The sequence below is a fragment of the Bos grunniens genome, chromosome 6, assembly GCF_055505025.1.
Source record: "Bos grunniens cultivar Pamir isolate PY7600 chromosome 6, Bosgru_T2T1.0, whole genome shotgun sequence".
In the NCBI taxonomy this organism is placed as follows: Eukaryota; Metazoa; Chordata; class Mammalia; order Artiodactyla; family Bovidae; genus Bos; species Bos grunniens.
Window position 1 is genome coordinate 106,142,831 of NC_141170.1, and position 12,910 is coordinate 106,155,740.

At 39.9% G+C, this 12,910-nt stretch overlaps 1 protein-coding gene across 50 annotated transcripts in view; it reads left to right on the forward strand.

The window, feature by feature from the left end:
• Nucleotides 1–12,910, forward strand: part of ANK2 (ankyrin 2) — a 584,595-nt gene that overhangs the window by 480,314 nt on the left and 91,371 nt on the right. For all 50 annotated transcript variants that reach the window (XM_086407163.1, XM_086407151.1, XM_086407166.1 and 47 more), the window contains 4 exons: nucleotides 3,065–3,262; nucleotides 7,636–7,734; nucleotides 8,738–8,836; nucleotides 12,440–12,538. In XM_086407163.1, the coding sequence (XP_086263289.1) occupies nucleotides 3,065–3,262; nucleotides 7,636–7,734; nucleotides 8,738–8,836; nucleotides 12,440–12,538 (495 nt within the window). The remainder of the gene's footprint in view (nucleotides 1–3,064; nucleotides 3,263–7,635; nucleotides 7,735–8,737; nucleotides 8,837–12,439; nucleotides 12,539–12,910) is intronic.

The window sequence follows — 12,910 nt, forward strand, 5'->3', positions numbered from 1 at the left end:
CTCCCAATTAATGGCAAGTCACCGCTTTTAGTTTCCACCACATGTTTTTCATGAAAAATTCTACCAGAATTGACAAAGAAAAGGAAAGGAAACAGTGTAGGTTCCAGACTGACACTTGTCCCAGAGTTTTGTTAAATCTGTTTGTCCTTTTAACCAAGTGTGAGGTTTAAACGTAGGCTGTTATAAGCAAAGTCTGACTTCCTCTGGTTTCTGGTAGTAGCCTCATGTTTCTACCTTTGAGTAGCTTTTAGAGACAAAAAGGAGGTTGAGGATTTTAATTGACCACAAGATTAATATAAGCTGATTTTATTGTTTAAATTAAAGAAAGTAGGGAAAGCCACTAGGCCGTTCAGATCTAACCTAAATCAAACCCCTTATTAATATATAGCAGAGATGATGAGTAAATTCAAGAGATTCGATCTAGTAGACAGAGTGCCTGAGGAACTATGGACTGAGGCCCATAATATTGTACAGGAGGCCATGACCATAACCATTCCATAGAAAAGGAAATGCAAGAAGGCAAAATAGTTGTCTGAGAGGGCTTTACAAATTGCTGAGGAAAGAAGAGAAGTGAAAGGCAAGGGAAAATGGGAGAAATATACCTAACTGAATGGAGAGTTTCTGAGAAGAGCAAGGAGAGATAAGAAGGCCTTCTTAAATGAACAATGCAATGAAATAGAGGAAAACAATAGAATGAGGAAGATGAGACTTCTCTTTAAGAAAACTGGAGATATCATGGAAACATTCCATGCATGAATGGTCATGATAAAGGACAGAAGCGGTAAGGACCTAAAGGAAGCAGAAGAGATTAAGAAGAGGTGGCAAGAATACACAGAAGAACTATATATAAGATAGGTCTCAATGACCCAGATAACCACAATGGTATGATCACTCACCTAGAGCTAGACATCTTGGAGTGTGAAGTCTAGTGGGCCTTAGGAAGTATCACTATGAACAAAGCTAGAATGTGTTCCAGCTTTGATGGAATTCCATCAAATGATGGAATTCCAGCTGAGCTATTTCAAATCCTAAAAGATGATGCTGTGAAAGTGCTGCACTCAATATGTTAGCAAATTTGGAAAACTCAGCACGGCCACAGGACTGGAAAAGGTCAGTTTTTATTCCAATCCCAAAGAAGGGCAATGCCAAAAAATGTTCAAACTGCCATACAGTTGTCCTCATTTCACATACTAGCAAGATAATGCTCAAAATCCCTTAAGCTAGGCTTTGAGTATGTGAACTTAGAGCTTCCAGATATACAAGTTGGATTTAGAAAAGCAGAAGAACCGGAGATCAAATTGCCAACATCCATTGGATCATGGAGAAAGCATGGGAATTCCAGAAAAAACATCTACTTCTGCTTCATTGACTATGTGAAAGCTTTTGACTGTGTGGACCACGACAAACTGGACGTTCTTAAAGAGATGGGAATATCAGGTCACTTTACCTGTCTCCTGAGAAATCTGTATTTGGGTCAAGAAGCAACAGTTAGAACTGGACATGGAACAACAGACTGGTTCAAAATTATGAAAGGAGTATGACAAGGCTGTATATTATCACTATGCTTAACTTATATGCAGAGTACATCATGTGAAATGCCAGACTGCATAAATCACAAGCTGGAATCAAGATTTCTGGGAGAAATATCAACAATCTCAGAAATGCAGATGATACTACTCTAATGGTAGAAAGTGAAGAGGAGCTAAAGAGCCTCTTAATGAAAAGGTGAAAGAGGAGAGTGGAAAAGCTGGCTTGAAACTCAACATTTAAAAGATCATGGCATCTGGTGCCATCACTTCATGGCCAGGAGAGAAAAGAAAGAAAGTGAAAACAGAGACAGACTTTTTTTTCTTGGGCTCCAAAACCACTTCTCACAGTGCCTGCAGCTAAAGTTAAAAGACTCTTGCTTCTTAGAAGGAAGACTTGGACAAACCTAGACAGAGTATTACAAAGCAGAGACATCACTTTGCTGACAAAAGTCCATATAGTCAAAGTTATGGTTTTTCCGGTAATCATGTCCAGATGTGAGAGTTGGACCATAAAGAAGGCTGAGCACTAAAGAATTGATGCTTTTGAATTGTGGAACTGTGGAAGACTCTTAGACTCCTGAGTCTCTTGGACAGCAAGGATATCAAACCAGTCAATCCTAAAGAAAATCAACCCTGAATATTCATTGGAAGGACTGATGCTGAAGCTGAAGCAGCAATACTTTGTCCATTTGAGGCCAAGAGCCAACTCACTGGAAAAGACCCTGAGGCTGGGAAAGATTGAAGGCAAAAGGAGAAGAGGGTGGCAGAGGATGAGATGGTTAGATAGCATCACTGACTCAATGGACATGAATTTGAGCAAACTCCTGGAGATGGTGAAGGACACGGAGGCCTGGTGTGCTACAGTCCATGGGGTTGCAAAGAGTTGGATGTGACTTAGCGAGTGAACAGTAACAACAGAAATCTTTTTCACCACACCACACACACTGCCTGGCTATGGTAGGCACATACTAAATAGTTGTTAAATGATTAAAAAGTACACTCCAACTAGAAGCACATTAGTAGGGGTGTTATAACAAGATCATGGGAATAATGTTGTTTTATTCTGTTATTAAAATCATATCTAAAGTATATTAACAAACTAGAGTCAGTCCAGAGCAGGTCCTCCTCAGTGGAGAACTCTAGAAATGGGGCTTCTGTCAGGAATAGTTGAAGGAATGGGAAATTTAACCTGAAAAAGAGAAGACTAAAGGGAGATATGAAAACCATCTCCAGGTATTTAAAGGACGGTGATGTAGACGAGGAATCTGGCTTGTTCTTCAGGAGCAGCATTATGATGGGGAGATTCTAAGCTTTGGGGCATTTGTGTCTATATCTGTCTTATGAATATAGTAGAATGGTTTGCAAAGATTTGGGAGTTATTGGACTGAAACTTATGATGAGCAAGAATTTGGATTTCTTATAACCTTACTTTTTAACTTTTCTATTGATTAAAGAATCTTATTTCCATTAGGCATACATCAGGGCGATTGCTAAGCTTACAACATAGGTGTGTTTTTTTGTTTTTATTTTTTTAGAATGGCTACACTCCTTTACATATTGCTGCCAAGAAGAATCAAATGCAGATAGCTTCCACACTCCTGAGCTATGGAGCAGAGACGAACATCGTGACAAAGCAAGGAGTCACTCCACTCCATCTGGCCTCGCAGGAGGGACACACGGATATGGTCACCTTGCTTCTGGATAAGGGAGCCAATATCCACATGTCAACCAAGGTATTCCGGTTTGGCCTCTTGCTTTCAACGTAAATAGAAACCAATCTAAGACAATTTGAAACAAAAAGGGGGCATGTATTGGAGAGAAACAGGGATGTCTTATAGAATTCAAGGGTAGCAAAGGAGTCAAGCCTTACGAGGGGCTGGAAAATCAGAAGGAAGTGAGGGGCGAGGCTCACAGACTCTGCCTGGAGGGCTGTCTGGTTGTGTCTTGACTTTTCTGGCAAGTTGGTGTCATTTTTCTCTCTCTGTGCGCCTGCTCCCTTTGCTTCTCTGTCTGTGACCAGAGAGGCTATCCTGTTGCTCCCAAGAGTTAGTATCACCGCAGCTCAAGCAGCTGTCCAGATTGCTATAGAACCTGCTGGCCCTACTTCCAGATTCCAGAGAGAGAGGAGAGTTGGCTGTTTCATCTGGGGCCCAGTCCAAACACTTGCTTCTAAGCTGTTGTTCTGTGCCTGCCACCCAAGTCATTCTCAGCAGGGCTGAGCATCAGAGGCACCTGTTGATCAGTAGCGGGGAACTCAGTAAAATGATGATTTCTGCTTAGCTTGGGTGGTTATGGTGGTGGTCAGAGAATCAGTGTTTTTAATAAAGCATCTCTCCAGAGAATAGCCTTTGTGGACAAGTGTATTAACTATAATAGAACAAGTCAGGGACATGTCAGAAAAATATATTAAAATTTTTGCAAGTACATGCCAGTCTTTCTCCATATATATCTATAACCCTGTCTATTTATGTATCTTATCTTTTTTTTTTTAACACTTCTTTGTACTCCATTGGAACCAGCTGCTGAGAAACAAAAATATTGGAGCCTGTTTATAAGTTAGCTCATTGTTTACATCTTCTGATGCTTTTTTTTAACACATGGTGTGGGTTTAGTGAAAGTTAAGTTTCTTAGAATTTCCCACAAATAAACAAATAAGATACTTTCCACATCTCACTGTTGAGTTAATTATTACTTTTGGAGACTCAATTATAAGTTGGTCGTAATATTTGTAAATAGGTTATGTAGCTTATGTCCTTTAGAAAGAGCTGTGAAAAAGACAGGTTGTCTTGACTACCTCCAGAGTCCTGTTCTGTGCCTTAATCACTCAGAAGTGTTCCAGTACATTCCTTGCCCTCGTGCATTTCTCTCTTCTCTATCAAAAGGCCTCAGAGATCCTTTTTTAAAGTATGGTGAGACTAATTATAGGCTTAACCCTCCAAAAGATATTTGCATTTTTAACAAGAATGAACATGATGACGATTTACGGTGAAATTCAATGTGTCAGCCAGACAATCCTTAAAGTCTGGGGCATGGATTTCCTTGTGATTGTTAAAATCATGGGACTCAGGTGGTCTGTGAGCTCCCTGGGGACAGTCTCATCATGAAACCAGTGGTAGAATATTTCATTTTACATCAGTACACAAATGAGTCATATGTTTATTGTCCATTAAAAACAAATCTTCACTTGAAAATAAACACAAGAAATCCATTAACGAATCATGCAAAAATTTGAGTAGAATTGACATTTCATGAAACTGATCACACTGTGCTTCTGATGGGGTAATTTTTAATTCATAAAAATGGCACACACATATATGTAGAATCAGTTTGCTATGTCCTCCCTGATGGTATTCTTTTAAACATATTACTTCTTTTGAGACAATTTTAGCAGTCAACAAATACATAGTGAGTATTTTTGAATATTTTCTCCACTCAGCAATGGAGAAAAATATTCCATTTGAACCACAAAGTATTTATGTTAACTGTATAACATGATTTCAATATTGGGTGATTTCCTAAAGATCAATGATGATGTATTTGTTACTGGAGTAAAACTTCAGTAAATATGTTAAGATATATCTGAATAACAATATGATATCAAAAAATATAATCTTGCCTTTTGGTTGGTGTTATTTATATTATAAATTATAATAATAAATTTATATGAAATAAATATAGGAAAATGCAACTGTGAAGGTTTCTTAGATAATAAGCAAAGCTGATAATAAATTTCCCATTGCTTTTTGAAACTACATATATTCTTTATCTATTTAAGACCAACTAAAGTCAGGGACTTCCTGGTGGTCTGGTGGTTAAGAATCCATGCTTCCACTGAAGGGCGCATGGGTTCAATCCCTGGTTTGAGAACTAAGATCTCTCATGCCACTCAGTGTGGCCAAAAAGAAAGGTCAACTAAAATCAACTAATATGCTCTAAGTGACTATTCCTTAATAAGAACTATAATACAGAAATAGATATTTCATTCCTTATCCAATCACCCATCTAATAAAGCAACCAATTGTAGAGTCTGCCAGTACATCTTAGGAAATAGATTACTTTTTTTTTAAATAGATTATTTTTTTTTTGAAAAGAACTCTGTCAACATTTTCTGTTTCCTTAATTTATTAGGAAGGTTTACATAATTTAGGCATGAAAATTTACCATAATAAACTGTAGAGGATTTTAACACTGGTCGTTAGTTTGCCATCTTATATTGTAAAAAATCCATTCTGCAAATAATGTAGAAATCAGCATGTACATTTGAAATGCCATTAAAGATGCCTTTGAGACATCTGATGATTACTTCATTTAATGATCACTTCAGTAACATTTTTAAAAGACTGATTATTTCTAAGGAGAAATAATTTTGTTTTCTATTTTAATATAGAGAATAACAGTGTGAAGAAAAATCTGCTTTGTCCTAGTATTCATAATGTTTATACTTTAGGACTATATACTATTTGTTTAGGAATGATAACATTTTAATGCAGAAGGGTGTATCTTCCATCTCATTCTTATGGTTTATGAAACTCAAAGCTGAGCTCAGCCAGAACTCTTAAGAATTAAAAAGCCTCAGACTCTTAAACATAAAGCCCTTTCTCTAGTTGGAGAATCTTTTTCTTTTTTTTTTCTCTATAAATACTACTTCGATTTTTTAAAGGTCAGAGAACTTGTCAGTTTATAGAAGTAACACCATGGCTAGAGAGCATGAAGAACATGGTTTAGATTTCTCAACCCAAGCAGACTGTAGGAGAGCCGGCCTGCAGGCCATGGTTGAGACGCTTTGATTGGCTATGAACTCGGGGAGTGGGCGTGCCAACTCAGAGGACAAGTAGGATACCGCAGCATGTAGATGCAAGATGCACCGGGAGAGGAGAAATACACTAGGTGTTTGAACAATAACAGCAGGAGATGAACATGTGGTATGAATATCCTGTTAGCTGGAATGTAAGTTCTAAAAGGTCAGAGGCTTTTGTTCACTGATGTATTCAAGTGTCTAGGACACTTCCTGGCATATGAGAGGTACTCAAAAAACACATTTTAAACGTACAAGTGATTTAGGTTTTAAAGATACCCTTTAAATTTCAGTTTTGCTTGATGGGAGATACTTGCATATGTAGTGAGGCTGTCAGATTGTGGCACTGACTGAATAAATCACTTTTCCCTCCTTTCTCTATTCTTTCATTAATTCTTAACTGTACTTTATTTGCATGCCTAATTACTTAAAATAATTACTTGATGTACATATGCCAGGAAATTTACATATAACTGGCCAAATATATGGTGTGATATATGAGTGATCGGGTCACTATTTAGCACTTAGGTAAATCCCTAAAATAGTATTCTGTCTTTGGGTGCTGGAGAAATTTATTCTGAACTCATTTCCTGTAACTCTGGATGTTTTTTACATTGATGTGATGTTTTATTGATGAAAATATACATTATTGCTGCAGTTATAAAGTAGAAGTAGTAATTGGTTGCGGAGAAGGCAATGGCAACCCACTCCAGTACTCTTGCCTGGAAGATCCCATGGACGGAGGGGCCTGGTAGGCTGCAGTCCATGGCGTCGAGAGGAGTCAGACACGACTGAGCGACTTCACTTTCACTTTTCACTTTCATGCATTGGAGAAGGAAATGGCAACCCACTCCAGTGTTCTTGCCTGGAGAATCCCAGGGACGGAGAGCCTGGTGGGCTGCAGTCTGTGGGGTCGCACAGAGTCGGATACGACTGAAGTGACTTAGCAGCAGCAGCAGTAATTGGTTGATCAATTATTCAAGTGAATAAATAGATTCAGCAGGAGAATCAGAATGGGTTTGAAATGAATATTGTTTGGAAGCTTATTAGCTGGGTTATTTTAAAGTCTTGCATCATAATATAAGTATCCAATACAGAAAATGTAATTTGAGGGCAGTGTTGATTAGCTTAGAGAGCATGTCTTTGATGGAAAGTTATATTCACTTGGAGGGTTTGTTTTAGATATCAAAAGATGCAGTTTCTAGGGAGCAGTTCTGAATTTTCCAGGATTTTTTTCACTACATGCTATTATAGATGCTACTGTGTATTTTCTTCTTCAAATGTACCCCTTTGCTTTCATTCTCTCCATAGAGTGGACTCACATCTTTACACCTTGCAGCCCAGGAAGATAAAGTGAATGTCGCTGATATTCTCACCAAGCATGGGGCTGACCAGGATGCGCACACAAAGGTAAAGCCAATCACTGTTGATATCGGGACAGGTTCTAACCTGGATGATTCCCAGTAGCCTGCATTCATGTCACCCGAAGTCCAAGTCCCTGCCTCTTCAGATGGCCATTCTGATTCAACTGTGGCTCTCTCTGCTCACAAATATTTAATGGTTCTCCATTTTTACTGGAATCAAGTCAAAATGGATAGCAAAAGATACCAAAGGATTCCAACTTTGCAGGCTTAAGTTTACCCTCTCCCCCTCATCACATCAGAGAAGGCAATGGCACCCCACTCCAGTATTGTTGCCTGGAAAATCCCATGGATGGAGGAGCCTGGTGGGCTTCAGTCCATGGGGTCGAGAAGAGTCGGACATGGCTGAGTGACTTCACTTTCACTTTTCACTTTCATGCAACGGAGAAGGAAATGGCAACCCACTCCAGTGTTCTTGCCTGGAGAATCCCAGGGACGGGGGAGCCTGGTGGGCTGCCGTCTATGGGGTCGCAGAGTCGGACACAACTGAAGCGACTTAGCAGCAGCAGCAGCAGCAGCCTCATCACATCTGTTAGGCAAAATGACTTCCTTTCTCCTGTGCCTGCTTGCCTCCATGTCCTTGATTTATAAACAGCTTTTCTCTCTCTATGTCATTAAATTCTACGAACTCATATTATTCTCATAGGTGAGCAAAAACAAAAAATTCTGTGTTTTCTGTGTATCTCCTCTGGATCCTATTAGACTCAGTCTCTCTTCCGTGTTTTCAGAGCCTATTATTTGTGTCTTTCTCTTAGCTCTTTGTCAGATTAAGTTGCCCAGTGATGGATCTCCTGTGCTGCATTAAGTTCCTGTGCTCAGGGGTCTGCTCCTGTCCATCTCTATATCCATAGGATGTATATATCATCTGCTAAGTAATATCTGTACAAGCAAATAGAATTTCTACCAATCCTGCCAGAACTGAAGTTCTCCCTAATCCCTCTCCCCTTCAGTTTTAACCACTGGAGTAGTAATTTATTTATTATTCTTTATAGCTTGGTTACACTCCTTTAATTGTGGCCTGTCACTATGGAAACGTGAAAATGGTCAACTTCCTTCTGAAGCAGGGAGCAAATGTCAATGCAAAAACCAAGGTAAAATACTTGTACTCATTTCTGTTTTCTGTAAGCCATTGGTTCAGCCATAGGGACACTTCACTAGCTCACCATAGTTACATATTTTCCTTTTAGTGCTTCTAGTGATTTTGAATAAGCCATGAAGCTTTGTGCAATTGTTTGAGACTTTTCTTTTTAATAACCTTTGACAGCCATGTAGGTCAGCTTCAGAACTACTTCTGTTAGGAAGTTCAAGTAGCTGACAGCGATTTAACAATTCGCTGCAGGATGCAATAGATGCCAGCAAGAACATCTTGATGTTCAGGCCAATTTCCTTTACCTTGTTTCAGAGCCTTGACCCCCTTCCCCCAGCCTTCATTCCGTAGTGAGAAAATACAATTAGGCCGCCTGGACTGCCTGCCTTTCATTTTAATGAACTCTGTCACATTTGGGATACCACGTGGTCGTGCTCAGTGAGGCAGTAATATGTAAGCCTGGGCTGGGAGTTTTCAAGGATAATGTAGAGCTGAGTATGTTTCACACTGTAATCTGAAGGGTTCTATCCTGCAAAGCATGATGGGAACATAACACCACACTTCAGTACATTCAGATTATTTCAAGGGAAGAGAAATGGGTAAAATATTGGTACTATGCATAGTGTAACCTAGGAGCTCCAATGTTTTTAGTCCAAAAATGTATGTAATTGCATCGTTTATGTATCACAGATCCCTAATTTTCAGCTACGTGAGTAGGCGCAAGTAAATTACTGTGAGCACATTCAGGATTTTTCAGTCATCATTCAAGATGATACTAATTAGAAACAACAAATTTCAGAAGTTAGCTTTTTCATATCCTCTTTGAAGCATAAACAAAAGCATGTCTATACATAAGTATATTTGTAAGTGAATTAAAGTTATTTTTAAAATTGTACTATTAACATTTGAGATACAAAACTTCTAATCTGACTTGAGCAAGAATGGTGACTGCCTAGTTTCTGAGCAATTCTTGAGTTCTCATGAAACTGTACTTGGAGACATATTTGAAAGCTCCAACATGAGGTCTCCCTCAGGCATTAATGTGTAATACCATTTTGGCTGAGTCAGTTCACATACAAGTACTACACGAAAGACTTTTGGAATCCAGGTATTCTCTTGTAAGGCCTAATGCAGCAATGCAATGAGATTTTGGCAGAACTTGAAAATATTTACTATATTTTTATCTTAGGTGTTTGTTGAAATAGTTATAATATTGAGAAGCCAAACATGTGGTCTGGATAGCATCATTTGTCTCCCTCGGGTTTGATCTGCATTCAAATGGACATCTGGAGAAAAATCTCAGTTTAACTTTCAAGGTTTTTAAAAAGTGAACTATGTAGATTTTACTTGCAATTGGAAGTATCTTTTCATATATCTTCAGAGGAGTGGATTGATCCATACCTCCAAGGACAGTCTTTTAATAAACACTTCAGAATGTTTTCACATAGAATGACACTTTTGGAGAAGAAATTTAGTTTTCTTCCTCACATCTCATATGTAACCATAGTTACTACAAATTGTTTTGTTGCTATGAAAATATGTGTATTTCCTTTACTCTTCAAACATTCATCACTTGGTATAAAAATTTGGAAAAGTTTGTAAAACTTCAGTGTAGTATTTATAAACACAATGGAAAGGAAAAAAAAATTTTAAGAAAGGAAATATTACTTATTTTATGCTCCTGAAATATCCATGGATTGCCTGATTTGAGAGCAGAGTGCCTGTAACAGCTATGTTTTCAGAGTCCCTGAAGTTGATTTATAGTTCCAGGTTTCCTGGAGTCATCCCATTACAGGGATATATAGCAGACAAGGCTGAGCTGATGACATTCCAGTCTGAGAGATCCTCAGACAGACTCTCACACATACGGTACATCCCCATGGATGGAAAGGCCCAAGTGAGAGCACAGACGGGATCAAGTGGCACCCTGTGCGGTGCTTTTTTAAAAGTCTTTTAAGTCAAGTAAATTTTAAAGCTCTACTTGGCCTTACTGAATGATTCATGAAGGGTGGCATCCATCTAGCAAGTAGGGAGGAGTTCCCAAGGAAGACAGAAAGGGAAGGGTTTTTAAATGCTGAACAAGGAAGTCGTAAAAAAAAAAAAAAAAAAAGGTAACCTATGTATGGCAGACAAAAGGGGTCTCAGTGGCAGACTACCTCATCTTCCTTGTATGCAGGGGCCCCACGTGGCAGATTATCCCCTTGGTGCTGACCAGAAAATTCCTGACTGATCGATTAAGACGACATTTCTGGGGAGGTTGAAGCTTCTGTTAGGTTAGGTATTAAGCCCCAATGTGGTGGGGTTGCCTGGCATAAGTGACTCTATTTTGGGCCCGTAGTTTTCTTTTTAACAGCATAGGGATAGTCACTTCATGTAGACGGGAGAAGCAAATGTTGGTCATGAAGAGGTAGTGACACTGGAAATAGGGGATGTATACTCTTACACGTTTAAGGTATGAATGGGCTACTCAGAACTTAGAGCCCAGGACCCTGGGGTGTGACATATACAGATACATTTTTATCAGGGGTGAGGCAGGGAGACAATAAAAAAGTAATCTGATGGTCATTGTCTTCATGATCTTCTACCTCGGATCTGAACCTAGAATGACTGTGAACAAATTACTTAGCCCCGTTATTTTCAGTTTCATCATCTCTGAAATAGGGAGACAAGTATTCATGCATTCACTCATTTGTTCATGAACTCATTTATAAGACACCTGCTGTGTACCAAGCACCCTCATTTTCAGAATGGTAGTAAAGATTAAGAGAATAAATATAAGGTCCAATATCTGGCATAAAATGGGTGCTTAGGACACGACAGCTATTACCGTTTCACTGTGCCTCCAAGGATTCCAGTGCAGTTTGCTTGAATTGATGTCCGCATGCAACCAATCTTTACCACACCTAGAACTCACTAGAGTTCTGAGCAAGATTGGCTTCTCACTAACCTCAATTTTTCACGAATCACAGTTGCAGAACTTTCATCCAAGTGAAAGTTTAGACCAGAATGTTTAAAAGAACCTACTTTTAAAGGAGTTTTTATTTGAAAGTGGGCCACTCAGCTCCCAATGAAGTCTTTTGTTAAGTGTGTACATCTTTGACTGAAGATTTTCTGAAGGGGATAGAAGACTGCAATTTACTGTCACTAGTTTAGAATTCCTAAAGCTAGCCCAGAGGTTAGTGACGCAGGAAGTCACAATGAACAAACTGGTTTGTATGATCCTCCTAAGTTTGAGTTCAACAGTTGATGCTCCCATTTTTCCTAGGGAAGGAGTCACTGTGATAATACTCTTCCTCATTATAATATCTCCTTGCTCAGCATATTCATTGTGAATGCTAATTGGTGAAAACATAATAATAGTTACCATTTGGAGTTTGTTGATCTTGCTAATTTTAGAAGCCAGCCTCTTTGTTTAGCGGACCATAAGGTGTGAGGGAGTTGTGCTGCTGAGAAAATGGGTTGCTGGTGATATCTTGCTCCAGAGAAACAGGCCTCCGCGCCGACTTGGGTGTAAATAAGACCAAGAAATTCAAAATGAAGGCTAACTAGTTTTCTTCCTTCTCCCGCACACCCCTGCTGGGTCCGCCGCCGCTGCCGTCGTCTACAGAATGGCTACACGCCTTTGCACCAAGCCGCCCAACAGGGCCACACGCACATCATCAACGTTTTGCTGCAGCACGGGGCCAAGCCCAACGCTACCACCGCGGTAAGGGGGCGCCGGCTGCCCCTCTTTCTCTTTGATTGACTTAGAATCCCCCTTCCCGGGAGCCGCTTGGCGGAGCTGAGTCCCCCAACCCCCCACATCCTTCTTAAACCTCCGCACTCGGGGGGAAAGCCCAGGATTTCCAGAAATCAGCATGTGATTTCTGAGAGCGCTGGTCCCGGGAGGGAGCGCAGCGTCCTGACTCAGTCTTCCCTCCCGGGAGGGGGCCCCGGGCTCGGGCTGCGGAAACTGGCTTGGCTTCCAGCTGGCTCTCGGCTGGGAGCGGAGTCCACCCCTCCCGCCCGATCTTCTTAAGGGAGTACGCTTTCCGAGGCCGCTGGCTCCAACGGAGCTCTTTGGGATGTTGAGCCATTG